The sequence below is a fragment of the Sus scrofa genome, chromosome 9 (genome assembly GCF_000003025.6).
Source record: "Sus scrofa isolate TJ Tabasco breed Duroc chromosome 9, Sscrofa11.1, whole genome shotgun sequence".
NCBI lineage: Eukaryota > Metazoa > Chordata > Mammalia > Artiodactyla > Suidae > Sus > Sus scrofa.
The window spans coordinates 52,082,603-52,101,596 of record NC_010451.4 but is presented as its reverse complement, the minus strand read 5'-3'; the positions used below and the strand labels follow the sequence as shown (position 1 = coordinate 52,101,596).

Sequence of the window (18,994 nt, the reverse complement as noted above, 5' to 3'; positions counted from 1 at the left end):
TCAAAGCCCAAATCTTACAATAGGTTCTTTCTAAAACCTTCTTATTGAGACACCCCACATTTCCCCATGATGTGCCCTCCCCTTAGCTACAAAGACTAGTAAACCCAACATATTCAACAACCCCTGTGTTCTTGGTAGTCTTTGGCTGGAGGGCATAGATAGGCTGAATGCAAAGTACAGTATCTGATCTCTTTTTCTCATTGGACATTTGAGCAGACAGTTAAATATTGATGCCAACAGCCTTTGGAATCTCCAATGTTTGGTCTATATGTGATCCATAGACATTGGTTTTGAGGAAGTCAAGAAACTCTGGGACCCTGAAATGGACCAGAAATGAGGGAACAGAAGCAGAGCCAGTGACGCGGCCTCAGGGCAAATTTTGCCGTCAACTAAAAGGGGATCATTGAGTCTCTTGACTCAATTTCCCTTCAGCTATTAGCATCTTGGAACAAAGAGGAGAATTTGGAGGTTGGACCAAAGAGACTCAAGCAAAGAGGGAAATACAACAAAACAAAAACAAGAAGACATATAAGGCAGGATCTCAAGGCCAAAAACAGTGCCCTGGGTGATGGGGGCTGTGACTGTGTTAGTCAGGGAGGGGGTGTGTCCTTCCCAGAACACTCAAGGGCTAATTCATGCATACCTAGTGTTTTCAGAGCACTTCCATATCCACTATCCACAAACCTCATACAGACTTTTATTTATCTATCTATCTATTTATTTATTTATTTATTTTAGGGCTGCACCAGTGGCATATGGAAGTTCCCAGGCTAGGGGTCAAATCAGAGCCATAGCTGCTGGCCTACCACAGCCACAGCAAATGGGGATCCAAGCCATTCTGCAACCTACACCACAGCTCACAGCAACACCGGATCCCCAACCCACTGAGTAAGGCCAGGGATCGAAACCACATCCTCATGGATACTAGTTCAATTCCACTGAGCCATGACAAGAACTCCCAGACATTTTATAAATGAAGAAAGTGGGACTTAGAGAAGTTATGTGACTTATTCAAGGTCCCCTGCCAGTAAGAAGTAGAACCAGGACTATAACCTAAGAATAACTAACATCAAATTCCACTGGAATTAGTACTGTTTACCCTACCAGCTTGGCCAGCAGGAGTCCCCAGCTACATTTTTAGAGAACACAGAATAAAATTCCAGAGAAGCCAGGAGCCAGAGGTAGGAAAAAATGTCTGCTGGAGAGTCCTTAAGAAGGACACCTTATCTCTCTCCTCTCTCTTCCCTTTTACAAGCCATGGAACAGTCATTCACAAAAAACACAAAACTCTAAAACCAGGAGGTAAAGGAAGATACTCATCTAAAATGGTCACTGGCCCAGTACATCACCAGGGTCCCAGAGTAAAGCTTCCTTGAAATAACTGGAGGCAGCTCCCATCAACTCACGTCATCCCCATGACTCACGCAGTTGGCTCTTCCTTAACGTGTGGAAATGAGACAATCAGGATGCTGATGGGCCAGGTTTCTGGAAATGAGCCCTGTGGTCTCTGAGAGCCATCCAAACCTCCCTCACTGTTGGGAAGTCCCCTTGGCCATCCATCCATGGAGCCCTGAGTACCCTGGATGCTTGGACTGAGGGAGGAGAGAGGTCATGTCCTCAGAGTGATGGGTGCTTCCAATCTCCATCAGTTCCTTAGCGCCAGAGTGTGAGAATGTGGAGAGGCTATGCAGACATCGATATCCAGGGATGAGGCATGTGACAGTGTGGCCCCTCTGGGGCTCTGTTCCAACAGGACAGCACTGGCATCTCTCCTCACTGAGTCACCCATCCATTCCCACTCAGCTAAGGACAAGGCTAGTCATGGATCCTTTGAGACTTGTCCTCTTTTCCCTGAGGGAAATTGATACCCTCTTTCTGGATTGTAGAGATTTGAGTCAAATCAAGCTACCATTAAATCATTAGCAGAGAACTTGGTTAGTCTCCCCAAGTCCAATGTATAAGCAGATGAGAGTAAAGAAGGATTGCTAATAGCAACATTCTTGGAGAGCAGGCTGTCAGGGGGCCAAAGTCTTGCAGGCTCTGGACCTGGGAGATCTCAAATAGCTCCTGCATCGATCAGGTTCTACAGGTCCTTGACCCCCAGAATTCTACTCTGCTCAGCCTGGCACACATACCCCCAGGCACATGCCATGGAGTCTGTCACTGCCCTTAGCTCCTCATCTTTTGAAACCAAACTCTATTCTCTGACCCCAGTTTCGATTCTTTCAGCTCTGTCACTCTGGTACCTTCACCCTGTCTATTCTTTAACCCCTTGGAAATGCCCAGTTTTGGGGCACCACAGTGTACCCCTGCTCTAATTGTCTTAATCAGTCTTGGTCTGCATTTGAGAGGAAGGAGGACGAGAGCGAAGGCTGTGGCTGGCACCAAGGCCAGGCTGAGAAGGGGGAGGAAGGGAGGGAGTCAGCTGGATTCGGAGCCCCACAAAGGAGCTGACCAGGAACAATGAGGAACAAAGGCTGGACATTCTTCCGCTGAGCCCCCAGAGCCTGGCCTTGGCCTTCCGGGAACAGCTCCAGGAAATGTCTGAGATTCCAGATTTGGAAGGAAGAGACCTGTAAACAGGAGCTGGGCTCCAAGAGACGAGAGAAGCATCTCTCTAGTAAGGGGGCAAGGGGCAGCCGGGTGAGCACCAACATTACAGGCTCAGAAGCTACAGGCCTCTCTGCTGTAGACACAAGATTTCAGGGCTGGAAAGACTCCTTCTTTTTTTTTTTTTTTTTTTTTTTTTTTTTTGCAATTTAGGGTCATATCCGTGGCATATGGAGGTTCCCAGGCTAGGAGTCAAATCTGAGCTACAGCTGCCAGCCTATACCACAGCCACAGCAACTCAGGATCCAAGCCACATCTGCGACCTACACCACAGCTCACAGCAACACCAGATCCCTAACCCACTGAGCAAGGCCAGGGATCAAACCTACATCCTCATGGATCCTAGTTGTGCTCATTAACTGCTGAGCCACAAAGGGAACTCCAGGGCTGAAAGACTCTTAAAGGTCATTTAGTCCAGCCACCATTCCAGGGCCTGAAAAATCTCCCTGCCAACGATGCTTGAATGTGCATAAAAATAAATAAATCACAATACTGGCTAAGCTTTATAGATTGCTTACAATGCATTAGGCACTGAACAAGGTAATTTTATGCTTTATCTTCTCTCACTCTTACTCCAGCTCAAGGTAGTAACTATTATTATTATTATTATTATTATTGTTCCCACTTTAAAAATATTTTTGGGAATGAAGTCACTTGCCCAAGGACTCCCAGAAGTTTATCTTACCTGTCTCTGAGCTGACTTAGGAACACACTGTGGGCATCTCCCAGATGCCAGGGCTTCTGATCTATCTTCTGTCCTACCACTGCCACCTGTGCCTGGGAAATGGTTCAACCAGGACAAAAAGCTCCTGCTCCCTGCACCTGGCTTCCATGGCCGCTTTCCTCCACCCTCAGCGGTTCCAGCTCGGGGTCTCTGTTCCCCTCTAGCATGGGGTTGCCTAGAAGCACAGGGATTGGGACTAGCATTCAAGGGTTCAATGGAGGCTTAAGGTAAAGACCAAATTTGTGTTTGGAGTTCTGGTTCTAGTGTGAGGATTACCTCTACGAAACGGAGACCAGATCACAAGGTAAACCCCAGGGCTGGAGCTGGAGTCAGAGGTTACCTCTAAGGGTCAAGGTCAGAGAGTTTTTCTCCTCTGGTCTCCTCCCGGTTCTCCAAGGCACTGAGAGCCAGGCAGGAAGCATCGGTTTCCTCAAAGCCGCTTCCCTCCTGGGGCAGAGTCTCCGTCACAAACAACCACCGCCACCCGCCCCGCCCCTCCTTCCCTCCGCTGTGAGCTCAGAACAGTAGGACAAAGTGCTTCGGACAAGGACGGAGGCCTGAGAGCAGCCATGGGCTCTGGAGGAACCGGCCTGCTTGCGGCCCATTGGCCTCTGCCTCTCCTGCTTCTGCTCCTGACGGGTGAGTGCGGCCCTCCCCAGTCCTAGCCCAGGCTCCCTTCATCCAAGGTCTGGCCAAGGTGGGGAGGAGGCTCCTGGCTCCTTTGCTTCCCCGTTCCAGTAGGGGTACCAGAGATGATGATGAAGGCGGTGGTGAGACCAAGTGCAGACAGAGAGCCCCCTGGCCCTCCCCTGGATGCTGGCGCGTGTTGGCCCTCTCTCCTCCCAGCTAGCATGCTATCTGGGAGCAGGTCTTCAGACAAGAGAGGGCATACGAGGAGTGCAGAGATCTGGAGGCCTTATCGGGCTCTACCTCCTTTTCTCTCCCAGGAGGCCTGGCTCAGGACTCCCCACCCCAGATCCTAGTCCACCCTGAGGACCAGCTGCTCCAGGGCCCAGGCCCAGCCAGGATGAGCTGCCGGGCCTCAGGCCAGCCACCACCCACCATCCGCTGGCTGCTGAATGGGCAGCCCCTGAGCATGGTTCCCCCCGACATTCACTACCTCTTACCTGATGGAACCCTCCTGCTGCTGCGGCCCCCTCCCCGGGGACGTGCCCACGATGACCAGGCCCTATCCACAGACCTGGGCATCTACGCGTGTGAGGCCAGCAACCGGCTGGGCACAGCAGTCAGCCGGGGCGCTCGGCTGTCTGTGGCTGGTGAGGCCTGGGCTGGAAGACTTGGGAGGGGAAGCCTGGGTGGGGGTGGCCCTACATGGGAGACCTGGGAGGTGGGCCTCTGAAGAGTGAGCATAAGGCAGCGAAAAGGTAGGTAACGCAGAACAGTTGGAGACGCCGAGAAAAGACCTGGGTGGGAAGACGGGGTACAGTTCCCTGCCGACCCTCCGCCCTCCCTGCAGTCCTCCGGGAGGATTTCCTGATTCAGCCTCGGGATACGGTGGCCACGGCGGGTGAGCAGGTGATTCTGGAGTGTGGGCCTCCTTGGGGCCACCCAGAGCCCACAGTCTCATGGTGGAAAGATGGGAAACCCCTGGTCCTGCAGCCAGGGCGGCACTCAGTAAGTATAGCCCCATGTCGTCACATACTTCATCCTGTCCTGGCCACAGAAATGCACACCGGGGGGCTGCCCCTCCCTGCCACCCCATGTCCCCTACAGAACTGGAGGAAGGAGACCTCCCTCCCACATGGGAGACTTCACAATACACTTAGGCCTCCCTCCCACATGGGAGACTTCACAATACACTTAGGCCTCCCTCCCACATGGGAGGCTTCACAATACACTTGACCTTGACAGGTGTCCAGAGGGTCCCTGCTGATGGCAAGAGCAGAGAAGAGCGATGCAGGGACCTACATGTGTGTGGCCACCAACAGCGCAGGAAAACGGGAAAGCCGGGCAGCCAGGGTGTCTGTCCAGGGTAAGGGGAGGGTGGTCAGCTAAAGTCAGGGCCAAGGTGGGGGGGGCCTCAGTTAGGGTGGTGTGGTCCAGTTTGGGCTGTTAGGGTATGTGGGATCAGGGTATGTGGGGACCCCATGTAGGGAAGTTTCCCCCGTCCTAGAGTAGAAATTGGGCAATTGCCCTAGACCTGGGCAATCTGGAGTTTGGAGTCCCCCGTGGCTGAGGGATGTTCCATTCCTTGGATCTGGCCTGTGGGCCCCACCCCAGCCCTGTGCTCTCCACAGAGCCCCAGGACTACAAGGAGCCCCTGGAGCTTCTGGCCGTGCGCATTCAGCTGGAAAACGTGACCCTGCTGAACCCGGACCCTGCAAAGGACACCAAGCCTGGGCCTACTGTATGGCTCAGCTGGAAGGTGAGGCCCAGGACCCTGGGGTGGGGCCAGTCACTGCTCAAGAGAGGGCCAGTTGGGAGTTCCCGTTGTGGCTCAGCAAGTTATGAACCCAACTAGTATCCATGAGGGTTCAATCTCTGACCTCACTTAGTGGGTTAAGGATCTGGCATTGCTGCAAGCTGCAGTGTAGGTCAAAGATGTGGCTTGGATCTGGTGTTGTTATGGCTGGTGTAAGCTGGCAGCTGCAACTCCAATTCTACCCGTAGCCTGGGAACTTCCATATGAGGCAAGTGTGGCTGTAAAAAGCCAAGCAAAAACAAACAAACAAAAAATTGTGAGATCCCTGAGCCCTCCTCCCCTTTCCCAGGTGAGCGGCCCTGCTGCACCTGCTCAGTCCTACACAGCTCTGTTCAGGGCCCAGGCTGCTCCTGGAAGCCAGGGAGCTCCATGGACAGAGGCCCTGCTGGCTGGCTGGCAGAGTGCAGAGCTCGGGGGCCTCCACTGGGGCCAAGACTATGAGTTCAAAGTGAGACCATCCTCCGGCCGGGCTCAAGGTCCCGACAGCAACGTGCTGCTCCTGAGGCTACCTGAACAAGGTCAGGGAAGATGTCCCCCGAACCCCAACAAGATACCTCTGGCTCCTTCTTATCTGGAGGTCCCTGGTCTGTCCCACTCTAGTTAGGGAGGATGGTGGTGAAGTCCAACCCCTGGACCCCCTCCTGCCCTGAAAAGCTCTTATTCTCATCATGTTCCTATTCCAGCTCTTTTCCCTAGAGTCCTCTCCCTCAGCATCCCTTAAAGCCTCTCCCCACCCCTCCCCCCACAGTGCCCAGCGCCCCTCCCCAGGAGGTGACTCTAAGACCTGGCAATGGCAGTGTCCTTGTGAGCTGGGTGCCACCACCTGCCGAAAACCACAATGGCATCATCCGTGGCTACCAGGTAACTGCCCCCAAGATGGCACACCCTTCCCAGTGATGCCAGGACATCCCTATTCCCTGGCATCCTGTAGGCCCTTGTTCTGGGCACTAAGAAACAGTACCTGTGCAGAGAAGCAAGGGAAACTTGCTGTTATTGAGCAAGGACCACACTGTCTGCCAGACACTGCCAAGCACTTACCTACAGGATCTCATTTCATCTCCTAGTCCAATCTGGGTTATTATCCCCAATTTATAGACATGGAAAGTGAGGCTAAGGTCACGGGTGTAGGAAAGAACACAGGAATCAAACCAGACTGTGTCTGACCCTCAGCTTCTAAGGCTGTGGTGTCAGAGGGTGGTTTCAGGACCAGCAATATCAGCATCACCTGAGAATTTGTTAGAATGTGAATTCTGGGGTTCCTGCTGTGGCACAGTGAGTTAATGATCCGGTTTGTCTCTGTGGAGGTGCTGGTTCCATCTCCGGCCTGGCACAATGCGTTAAGCATCCAGCGCTGCTGCAGCTATAGTATAGGTCACAGCTGGGGCTCGGATTCGATCCCTGGCCTGAGAACCTCTATATGATGCCAAGGCTGTGGCCAAAAAAGCGGGAAAAGCAGGTCAATTTCCTAGGTCCTTTCCCGGGCTTCATGAATCAGAAAGTCAGTCATGGACCTGGCAATTTGGATTTTAACAAATTCACCAAATGATCTGGAAACACACTGGAGTGTTTGAGAACCACTGGTCTAATGTCTGTTCCATCTGACTACCTTTGTCCCTCATCTATCCATCTAGAAAGAAGTCTCTCCCACTTTGTAGGGGAGAAGGGGATAGGAAGTGTGGGTGCATGGGGGAGGGTGTCCCCAGATGAATGGCAGGGCACGGTGACCACATGCCTAGAGTCCAGTCTGCAGATGATGGGCTCAACTGCTGGGATGGTGGTCTGCAGATGATGGGCTCAACTGCTGGGATGGTGCTGGGCATGGGAACTCACCTCTGTTTGTGCCTCAGGTCTGGAGCCTGGGCAACACTTCACTGCCCCCAGCCAACTGGACCGTGGTGGGTGAGCAGACCCAGCTGGAGATCGCCACCCACATGCCAGGTTCCTACTGCGTACAAGTGGCTGCAGTCACTGGGGCTGGGGCTGGGCAGCCCAGCAGCCCTGTCTGCCTCCTGTTAGGTGAGGACAGTGGCCATTGGCCCCTCCCATATCCTCTCAGTCCCAGTTCCCACCTTTCTCCCCGCTCACACTTTAAGCTCCTCTCCCTTGTCTGCCCCGGTTACCTCACCCGCCCCCCTCTTCCTGAGCTCAAATTCCCATACAGAGCAGGCCATGGAGCAAGCTGCCCAAGAACCCAGTAGGCATGGTCCATGGACCCTGGAGCAGCTGAGGGCAGCTTTGAAGCAGCCAGAGGTCATTGCCAGTGGGGGTGTTGTGCTCTGGCTGCTGCTGATGGGCATCGCCGTGTGCATCCACCGCCGGCGCCGGGCTGGCGTGCACCTGGGCCCAGGTGAGAAGGTGAAATGGACTCACAGGTTGGTCAGGCCTTCCCTGGGTCCAGCCAGAACGTTACAAGGGCTTAGACCTCTAGCCTGGTGCTGAGACTCTGGATTAAGCTTTCCTCCTGTCCTCTTCCAGGTCTGTACAGATATACCAGTGAGGATGCCATCCTAAAACACAGGTGAGAGATGAAAGGGCCTGAACTGAGGGAGGGCAGAGTGGCCAAGGTACAGTGGAGCAGGGACAGAGAATTGCCAGGCTCCCCTACTACCAGGCAGTTTGGCATCCTAGTACCTGAATCTTCCCTGAACTTCAAGTAATAATTTATTCATTCATGTTCCTATTACACTTTTGACAGGCGAGTAAACTAAGATGCATAACTCGAGTGACTGCTCAAAGCTACATAGCTAGTAGCTGCCTTCTGAACTCCTAATCCAGGTGCTCTCATCACTGACCTGTCATCAATACTTACTGCACTCACCTGCTGACACATTCTACCAGGTGAAGAATAACTAGCACAAGAGGGCCAGTCTGGTTTTTAACTTTCTCTGTACAACCAGCATCTACCTACTGGTGACTTTGCAGCCAGGAAATCACCTACCCCATTAAGGCATCTTTCCTTCACACAAATTCACCCACATTTCCAGCAGAGGGCAGTCTGTCCCACATGATAGATTCCCACTCCTCAGTAACTAGAACCTCCTGCAGGTGTATCTGCTCCAATTGCGTTTTGGCTGCCTGAGCAAGTCTCCGGTTATGAGACAAGACACTCAGAAAGAAAGCATCTTTTTTCTCCTATTGGCTGAATACTAATGAAATACTAAATAACCATTTCATCTGCTCTTTATCTGTAGATTTCCTCTGGGAGATTTCACATTCCAGGTCTGCATCTTTCAACAGTTTATCAAGCACCTACTAGGTGCCAGAGGAGTCCAGCTCTTGAACTACCTCTTTTTTATTTTTTTTAAGGCCGCACACGTGACATATGGAGGTTCCCAGACTAGGAGTGAAACTGGAGTTGTAGCCACTGGCCTACACCACAGCCACAGCAACGCCAGATCCAAGCCTCGTCTGTGACCTATACCACAGCTCACAGTAGCACCAGATTCTTAGCCCACTGAGAGAAGCCAGGAATCGAACCTGCATTCTCGTGGATACTAGTTAGATTCGTTTCTGCTGAGCCACAATGGGAACTCCCTTGAGCTACCATTTTTACGTCAGTTTCTCAGCCCAGAGCAAGGTTCAAAGTCTGCTGGTGCTGTGTTTCTGCATTGTTCTGTGCTCACTGAACTTTCTCTTCCACTTACCTCCTGGGCTTAGTCTGCCCTGCTCTGAGCTTTCTCTGACTCCCCTGGAACTTCATTCCTTGTCCTTGAGGGAGATTCCATTCTGATCACTTTGTTCATTCACTCCTGTAAAACTGCCTCTGTCTGCCAGAAACTCTCGGTCTGGCAGAGACAACCACACTAGCATATATGTAATGAAGTGCTGGATGTGCAGAAATGTGTATGAGTACATGTGGGGGTTGGCTAGGGAACGACAGGAGGAAGAGTTCACATGCACCCTGACAGTAAGAAGGGGAAGGGCAGAGGGAGCAGCAAGAAATGCCTGCTGTATTCATAGAGAAAAACAAGCCTTTTGGTCTGGCTGGGTTTTAGGGTATGAGATGGGTCAGAGCAAAGGATAAGGCTGAAGAGCTGCAAGCCAGACCAGTGAGGGTCCTGCTAGCCATGCTAGGCAGCTGGACTCTGTCTTGGTAAGTGGGGAGCCATTGAAGGTTATAGGCAGACAAACATGCTTTGATCCCATCCCTGTTCTTGAAAAATCACTTAAGCAGCCAGCATGGTGCCCTGTTCAAAGGGAACCAGACTTCTATATAACGCAACATCCGTATAGCAAACTACAGCTCTGCCAGCTGAGTGAACTCCCATTTCCTCAACTCATAGCATCAGGTTTGTATGGAAGGGCTGACTGTTGCCATTTTACAGATGGAGAAACTGGAGCTTAAAGAGGCTAAATAGACTGAGTTACCCAGGGTTACTCCGCTAAGATATGGCTGATGGAGATCTTCAAACCAGATTTGTCCGGCTCACTCCTTTGTTCTTGTTGTCTCAGAACATAGTCTCTCATAAATACCTCCTAGCTCTGGGCAACTTGGACTTGCCCTGGCCCCCAAAATAAGAAAGGGGTGCTGAGTTTGGGACACCAGATCAGAGATCTTAAGAAGTCTGTGAAGGGCTGAAAAGTAGTGAGAATAAGGCTGATACCACCAACTAGCCCACCCCTCCTGCTACCCAGGTCTTGGCCAATCATGTTCTCCCTCTGCCCTCTCCTCTGCCCACCCCGCCCTCCACCACCCAGAACGGATCACAGTGACTCCCCATGGCTGGCAGACACTTGGCGCTCCACCTCCGGCTCCCGGGACATCAGTAGTAGCAGCAGCCTCAGCAGCCGGCTGGGAGTGGACCCCCGGGACCCACTAGACAGTCGTCGCTCCTGTAAGCATGTGGGGGGTGGGGGTGGCAGCAGTGGAACAGGGGTCTGGGGGCTGGAGAAGGGGGACATGGGCCTGGTGCATTCACCATAACTCCTCCTGGCATTTTTACCATCGCAGTGATCTCCTGGGATCCCCGAAGCCCCGGTGTGCCCCTGCTCCCCGACACCAGCACCTTTTATGGCTCCCTCATCGCTGAGCTGCCCTCCAGCCCCCCAGCCCGGCCAAGCCCCCAGGCCCCAGCTGTCAGGCGGCTCACCCCCCAGCTGACCCGGCTCTCCAGCCCCTGGCCCAGTTCAGACAGCCTCTGCGGCCGCAGGGGCCTCTCTTCTCCACGCTTGTCTCTGGCCCCTGCAGAGGCTTGGAAGGCCAAAAAGAAGCAGGGTAAGGCCAGGAGGATGGACACCCCCTGAAGTGGGTGGTGGGAGTGCCAGGAGTGGGCATGTGGTGACCTGGATGCTGGGCGTGGGCTGCATCCCACCCACTCTCCTGTCCTGATGGGGGCCTGGCACCAAGCACCCAGCCAGGAGTGTGCTGGCCTCTGCTTTCCTTTACATCATGCTAGCAGTGAGCCCTGTTGCTGCAGCCGGCTCAATTCAGCAAACATTTAATAAGCGCCACTGTATGCCAGACAGGGGAACACAGACACCAGACATGGTCCTTACTCTCTACAAGCTCAACATCTAAGGAAAGTGACCGGCACACAGTGATTCTAGAACCTGAAGGAATGTGACCAGTGCTGGCATGAGGCCTCAGGCACTCGTGAACTCTGTGTTGTATACATACACTGTGTACATGTCTGCCCGGATACTGACCCCCAACTCGCTTCCCAGAGGAGAATAAGTATTTCCTCTCTGACCAGATTTCTCTCCCGAGTTCCACCTGCCTGGTTTGACTTTCCAGAGGGAAATCATGACAGTCTGTCTCTGTTTCTTTGACAACTATTATATGTTAGGTGCTTTGCTTATATTTATTTCATTTAATCCTCAAAACATGTTGGCTCAGTGTTATTTCTCTAAGTTTCCAAATAGGTAAAGAGGGTCAGAATTAGGTAACTTGTTCAAAACCCCACGTCAGTAACAGCAGATGTCAGATCTGAAGCCAGATGGTCTGCTTCCAAGGGCTACTCTGTTCTCTCTGGAAGCACCCTTGGGAAATCGTTGACTCTTTTCTACTGTTTTTGAACGTTGCCTGTGCTCTCTCTGCCGTCTCCATGAGCTTTCTGTACTGAGTAGTAAGATTTACAAATGTTCAGCAGCCAATTTTTTTTAAGTGGATATAATCCAACTTTTCATAAGACCAAGATAGATTCAGAGTAATTAAGAGCTTGTCCAATATCCAGAATCTTATGGTTCTGGACATTATCAAAGCTCGCAGTCTTTCAGGTTTGCCTTGAAGCTATTGCGGTAGAAATCCTCCCTGGTAATGAAATACCAGCTAAAAAGAAGCTGCGTAAGTCTCATTTAAAAACTAGCTTTTTGGGAGTTCCCATTGTGGCGCAGTGGTTAACAAATCCGACTAGGAACCATGAGGTTGCGGGTTCAATCCCTGGCACCACTCAGTGGGTTAAGGATCAGGCATTGCCATGAGCTGTGATGCAGGTTGGAGACGCGGCTCGGATCCTGCGTTGCTGTGGCTGTGGCATAGGCTGGTGGCTACAGCTCCAATTAGACCCCTAGCCTGGGAACCTCCACATGCCACCAATGCAGCCCTAGAAAAAGGCAAAAAATAAATAAATAAAAACTAGCTTTTTGGAGTTCCCTGGTGGCCTAGCAGTTAATGTTCCAGAATCGTCACTGCTGCAGTTTGGGTCACTGCTGTGGCACAGGTTTGATTTCTGGTCCAGGAACTTCCACATGCTGTGGGTGTGGCCAAAAAAATAATAATAATAAATTTATCTTTTCTTATGGAGAACTATGGTGACTATATAAGGTATACTCTGTCTGAGAAAATTAATACTACTGGAAAAAAAGTAATTTTCTCTCTTTCTTTTTTTTTTTTTCTTTTTTTTTTTTTTTTTTTTTGGCTTTTTAGGGCCACACTCCTGGTATATGGAAGTTCCCAGGCTAGGGGTCAAATTGGAGCTGCAGCTGCTGGCCTACCACAGCTCATGGCAATGCCAGATCCTTAACTCACTGAGCAAGGGCAGGGATCAAACCTGCATCCTCATAGATATTAGCTGAGTTTGTTACGGTAGAGCCACAACGGGGTCTCCCAAGTGAACAATTTTCTAGTCAGTTAAGTTCTTTCAAATAATATTGAAACTAAATCCAAGAAATTCCAAGCAAGGTATAAGGAGGATTTTTGTTGTCCTTTAGAGAAAATGAAATGAGCTGGGAGAAATGTAGCTCCTTTTCCAGGACTGGTCTTTCCCCTTCCTGTTCCCCACAAGCCAACATAACCAGCCTCTGCTCCCATTTCTGAGCTTAATCAAGAAACCAGGCACAAGACAAAAAAAAGGAGATGACAGCAGGGTTGGAGCACCTAAAGTCGGCTTCCAGGACTCCCTGGGTCATACGACAATTAAAGGAAATGAGTAAAACCCAAAGTACAAAAGTAAACTTTGATGGAGGAAGTCTAGCCATTGTGTGAGTTTTCATCCCAGGGGTTCAGAAGGTCTGGCTACTGTACAGGGATTCCTAGGCCCAGATCAATTCTCTCCCCACCCTTTTTTCGTTGTGCCATGCCTGTGGCACGTGGAACTTCCCAGGCTAGGGATCGAACCTGCACCATAGCAGTGACCTGAGTCGCAGCAATGACTACACTGGATCCTTAATCCACTGAGCCACAAGGGAACGCCACAAGATCGATTCTTGATGAACACCTTGTCCCTGCCCTGAAACTGCCCATCGTGGCCCCTAGATCTTTGAGATCAGACTGACTAGACAGTTCATTTTCCAGGGTCCTGACTGGTCTCTGATCCTCTTTCCTAACTGGGCTTCTAATCATGTGATATTAATCTAAAGGTTGTTTCTTTTCTCCTTTGCTTTATGTTCTCCTGTTCCTGGTCTTGGGAAAGATCTCTTCCCTCTATCACTCTGTTCCTCTCTGGTTTAAACTTAGATCCATTTTGGTTTTGGCCTGACTGCCTCATAGCACACAGCTGGGTCTTCTGTATTGTCACAGTTCACTCAGAGTCCTGTCTCTTAAGCGGCCATGTGGACCAGATGACATCTGCCATCTTGTGCATGATCCTTCTGACCTTGTGTTTACACCAGCATCTCTGAAATCATCCATCCATTCGCTCATTCATTCAATACATATCGAATATCCACAGACAGGGCATTTCCTCCCCGGGTGAGACCAACACATCTTCCTATTCTGAAGTTCCTCTTCCTAAGTCCCACCAGATGGACTCTTCCACCACACCTGGCATGTTTTGGGGCTCCCTGGTTTTAACTCATCCATTCAGCTCAACATGACCGTCCTGCCCACCTCCCCAAGTGAGAGACCCTCAGGTTTATCAGGGCAGGACCAACCAATTTGAGACATTGGCAAATTAACAAATTCTCTCCAAGAAAAGAAGAAATGGAAATTAAGAGATTCTCGCCAAGAACAGAAGGAACATTTTCCTTCACAGAGAAGAGCCAAAATTCGAGAGAGTAGGTAGCAAGGTGAAGGTATAGAGATCAGGAATTGGAATGTATACACTAAAGAGAAAGAATGCTGTTTTTAAAAGTATCTATTAAGTGCCAGGAACTTTCCAATCTGTTTTTAATTAATTGGCAAAACCATCCTTTGACGTGGTTGTTTACAAATGAAACTGGCTCAGAAAGGTTAATGGATTTACCTGAGGTCACACAGCTCAAAGGTGGCTGAGCCGGGCTACGAGTGCAGGCCTTGTGACTCCAAGCCCAGTGCTCCATCCACTCTGTCACAGGTGCCTGGATGGAGGCTGGGAGTGGAGAGGTTGGAGGGAGGCTCTTCCCTCTTTTCTCTTGGTTCAGGAACTGCAAAGCTTAATTGGATGACAGTGCTCACAGGTCTGAAAGGCCCGCCCACGCTTGTCCCCCAACCACCTACCCTTTCCTTTGCAGAGCTGCACCAGGCCAACAGCTCCCCGCTGCTCCAGGCCAGCCACCCTTCGGAGCTCTGGGCCTGCGAATTGGGCAACAGAGGCTCCAAGAACCTTTCCCAAAGCTCAGGTAAGAGGAGGGCCCTGGGAGGCAAGTGGGGGTGGTTAGTCAGAGCGTGAGGCCCACCCACTCCTACCTCTGGCTTCGTGTTTCTGAGGAGGCTGCAGGTGGGTTGGGTGTGGGGCAGGAAGCTTCCAGGCAAGTGGCCTGGGGCTGATGGGAGTTCTACTATCTCCTGCTCAGGCTATGGCTCCCCAGGAGCTTCGCCTCGGGCTCTGGTTGCCTGGCGGGCCCTGGGACCACAGCTCCTCCGCTCCTCCAATGAGCTGGTGACTCGCCCTCTCCCCCCAGCACCCCTCTCCCCTCGTGGACCCCCCACTCAGAGACAACAGACCCAGTAAGAAAGCATGGGGTCAGGAAGCCAGGCTGGGCATGGGGTCTGGGGGCGGGGGAAATGCTTGCTGAGTGTGGATGGGGTCGGAGGAGGGGTGGCAGCTACCAGAAGAACAGCACTAACCATCCTGCCGCTGCTGTCTTACCCCAATCAGGCACTCGGTGGAACCCCCAGCTCCCTCCTGCCCTGTCCTGCCAGCAGCCCCGGTCCCAGTCCTTAGCCCCTCTGGTCCCCCCAGCCCCTCCAGCCCCCAGGCCTCCTCCCTCTCCGGTCCCAGCCCAGCCTCCAGTCGCCTGTCCAGCTCGTCACTGTCATCGCTGGGGGAGGATCAGGACAGTGTGCTGACCCCTGAGGAGGTGGCCCTGTGCCTGGAGCTCAGTGAGGGTGAGGAGACCCCCAGGTGAGTAGCCTGAGGGGGAACCAAAGGACGATGGATGCTTACCTCCACCCGCTGCCACCACCCACTGTTGCTGCCACTCCACGCCCTGCCCCGCCTCAACCTCGTCTTGTCTCCCCTCTGGCCTCTTCCCAGGAACAGTGTTTCTCCTATGCCAAGAGCGCCCTCACCCCCCATCACCTACGGCTACATCAGCGTCCCCACAGCCTCGGAACTGGCGGACATGGGCAGGGCTGGGGGAGGGGTGGGGTCCGAGGTGAGGGGCTTGTTGTGCCCACCTCGGCCCTGCCCCACGCCCACCCCCAGCGAGGGTTCCTTGGCCAATGGCTGGGGCTCAGCTTCTGAGGACAACGCCCCCAGCGCCAGAGCCAGCCTGGTCAGCTCCTCTGACGGCTCCTTCCTTGCCGACGCCCACTTCGCCCAGGCCCTGGCCATGGCTGTGGACAGCTTTGGCTTTGGTCTGGAGCCCAGGGAGGCCGACTGTGTCTTCACAGGTATGTGGGGTCGCTGTCTTGCTCCTCACCCCCAACCCTTGGAGTGGACACAGCTCCCCCTAACCAAGAGGGAAAGCATCCTAACTACCGTCTTTGTGGTCCTTGTCCTTAAAACAGCTAGTTTTTTATTGAGGGATTACGACCTCCCAGGCACTATGAGAAGTGCTTTACATACATCCAGCATTAACAGCAACTCTGTGAGGAATATTCCTTATCATTTTTTTTTCAAATGAAGAAACTGTGAGTCCAACAGATTTATTAACTTGTCCAAGGTCACCCACCAGAACAAGGACAAATTGTTCAAATCCAAAGCCCAGAGGCAGCCAATTATATGGTCCATTCCGCTACCTCCAGGACCCCCATCTTACCAGCCGTGGGTCCCCAGGAGGGGCTGCTCCTCCACCAAGCAATCCAGATCCGTCCTCACTGTGAGAGGTTCTGTTTTCTCTCTTACGTCCTCTGTGCCTTCAAGGCCTTCCTCTTGCCCAGTGTGTGGCCAGGTGAGGAGTGACAGGGCTCCCTGTGTTCCTTTGGGGTTCCTTCCTCAAACATTCTATCAGATCCCTTAGCCCCATCTTAGGAACCCTAACTCTACCTTTTGCCACCTCTAAAGTGATCAGGCTTGTGGCAAATTCAAGAACAAGGATTACCTGGGGCCGAAGGCCAGGGCTGGGCTGAGAGGAAAGAGTTGAAGCTGTTCTCTGTGAAGAGGCCCCCGGGATGTGGCTGCTGGGACTGCTGGATTGAGGGGGCTAGGTTATGTCTAGGGTTGTGTGTCTGCCTTAAGCAGGCCCAAGTTTGCTGCCATAAACTGGTCCCTGGGGGTGAAGGCCAACCCTCCACAAATACCTCTACCCTCCCGGACAGATGCTTCGTCACCTCCCTCCCCCCGGGATGACCTCTTCCTGACCTCCACCTTCTCCCTGCCCTCGTGGGAGTGGAGGTCAGACTGGTTGGAGGATGTGGAGAAAAACCATGCCCAGCTGTTTGGCAGGGGGCTGCCTTCCCGGCCCTCCGACTCTCGGATCTCTTCCCAGAGAAGTCAGCTCAGCTGTCCTGCACCCAAGGCTGGAGGTAAGTGGCTGGCTGGCTGGCTGATGCTGTCTCTGGTCTAGATGGGTTCTGGAGGGGAGCCAAGAGGGAGCCTGGGGTCTGGCAGGAGAGCTAAGAGACCAGGGGCAGAACTCCACCCTCCTTCAACTTCTCCTACAGACTCCTCCTGATGAGCCCCAAGACTGCCAAGAAGGGACTCCAAACCCCCCTCCCGTCGGCCACCAGCCTGGGCTGTGGTCTTGGCCTGTGCTTCTCTGCATTTGGGGTCCATCTTGCCCAGGCTGCAGGAGCGTTCTCCCTGCTGATGGTGAGAAGAAACGAAAGCAAAACGAAATTAAGAACAAAGCCAACCTGAAGCCCTCAGGAGCAAAAAGGCATCTTCGCCTGACTCCTAGCGCTCGCTCTTCCTTCTGTTCCATCCACTCCCACGACCGAGTCTCTTTGGCCAGGGGGAAGCAGCCCTGTCTCCTGAACTCCCCATCTGCTTGGATCACAGAAGTAGGGGAGACAGAGGTCTTTCTGGAGGACAACAGCAGCTCATGGGAGAGGGCTGTGGAGGAAGGAGCGCCTCAGGGCCTCCTCTCTCAGCTATTTCTGGACCATTCCTCTAGAAGCAAGCTCAACTCTCTCCCCAACCACACCATGAAGGGAAACAAAGAGGGACTCCACTGAGGCAGGCCCTACCTCAGTACCAAGGCAAAGGGTTCAAGATGAGTCTAAGGAGGAAGCATGAAAATGTGGGACAAATGACCAACCCTCTTCATACTGTTGTCACTATAAGCTTAAGGAATTGGAACCATAAAGCTACAGTGACTTGAGTTCTGTGGATCATGCCATTTTGGGGAGGGCTTCTGGGTCAGACAGGGATTAAGCATTCCTTGACGCTTGAGAGTGTTCCTCCTTTCAGTTCTGTTATGAAGGGAGGAATTAACTGCATCACTCAGATTTTAAGCAGAATCCAGAAAAGGGAGGAGGGGGGTTTTCAAGGTCTGCTGGTTTTGGCAGTTTGTCCTATGAAGACACCTACTTTCTGTGGTCCCTGCCCCTCTCCAAAAGACCAGTCCCAGATGGTTTCTTAAAAGAGTCAAAGTAGCCAAGTTCCACAAGAGGTAGAACCACTTACATGACTGGCTAGTGAGCACACTTCAGACAGAAAACAGGACTAAGAAATTGAGGAGCAGAACTTCCAGAGCCTGAACCAAAGAAAATCACTGGAGGACATGCAGGGCTGCATCCATCTGACTTGGAGGGATGTTCAGGGCAGAGCCCATACGTGGGGGGGGATGCTCCTGAGCCTGGCCAGGGCCGAGGGAAGATACCCTCGGGGAGGGCCGATTGGGAAGCAAGCCCTGAAAGAGGGTGAGAATCCTCCAAACCCCAGCAGCTGAGGGAGGCAGGCTGGGTGGGGGTCCTGCTGCCTCACCAGGCCTGGCTGGCTGGACGGTGTGACCTCAGGATGGGAAATCGGAGCCCAGATACACATTCGTTCCTCTCCATTTGCTTTTCCTTTTATGGATTTTGTTTTTCTTTTAACTTCCTGGTAAAATTCCTTTTGAAAACATGCCAATCCCATTTGCCAGACTGAATGAGCAAACGGGATTTGTACACACGTAGGTCAAAGTGGCAGGAGCGGCCAGAGCCTGGGACCGGGGGTCAGTGGCCATTTCCTGAGAGCCTGAGGCAGTTGCTGAGCAAGTGAGAAGGAAATAGACCTCAGATGTCCAGTGAGTGGCATGGACACCGGTGATGGGGACTATGACATTCATGGCCAAATTTTAAAAATATTTCTGCCAGCCTAACCAATTACATCTGAGCCTAACCTGCCCAAGAGGTGCCCATCTACATACGCTGTCTGTGAGGGGCCAGGGATCTGACAAAGACCACTTTTCCTTAATGGCCAGCCCCTTCCTCCCATCCATCCTTTCTTTTCTTTTCTTTCTTTCTTTCTTTTCTTTTCCTTCCTTCCTTCTTT

The 18,994-nt window shown here is 52.3% G+C and overlaps 1 protein-coding gene across 2 annotated transcripts; it reads left to right on the top strand.

The window, feature by feature from the left end:
- ROBO4 (roundabout guidance receptor 4) lies at positions 3,813 to 17,840 on the top strand. 2 transcript variants are annotated; one of them, XR_002335715.1, is made up of 18 exons: positions 3,813 to 3,973; positions 4,282 to 4,611; positions 4,812 to 4,969; positions 5,207 to 5,327; positions 5,593 to 5,720; positions 6,067 to 6,295; positions 6,526 to 6,638; positions 7,625 to 7,793; positions 7,939 to 8,124; positions 8,253 to 8,295; positions 10,476 to 10,612; positions 10,729 to 10,992; positions 14,646 to 14,753; positions 14,928 to 15,081; positions 15,233 to 15,462; positions 15,611 to 15,969; positions 16,837 to 17,043; positions 17,182 to 17,840. XR_002335715.1 is itself a non-coding variant. In XM_013979531.2 (18 exons), the coding sequence occupies exons 1-18, from the start codon at positions 3,904 to 3,906 to the stop codon at positions 17,190 to 17,192; spliced, it is 3,033 nt and encodes a 1,010-aa protein (XP_013834985.1). In that variant the 5' UTR covers positions 3,813 to 3,903; the 3' UTR covers positions 17,193 to 17,840. The 2 variants fall into 2 exon arrangements, 1 of the variants encoding a protein (XP_013834985.1); XM_013979531.2 differs by having other exon boundaries at positions 15,233 to 15,478.

Excerpts from the sequence above, each read along its gene's own strand:
- ROBO4 (XM_013979531.2), top strand. The coding sequence starts at position 3,904 with ATGGGCTCTGGAGGAACCGGCCTGCTTGCGGCCCATTGGCCTCTGCCT. Across the intron at positions 10,613-10,728 it reads ACTAGACAGTCGTCGCTCCT|TGATCTCCTGGGATCCCCGA; the intron begins GTAAGCATGTGG and ends TTACCATCGCAG. Across the intron at positions 15,082-15,232 it reads ACTCAGAGACAACAGACCCA|GCACTCGGTGGAACCCCCAG; the intron begins GTAAGAAAGCAT and ends TACCCCAATCAG.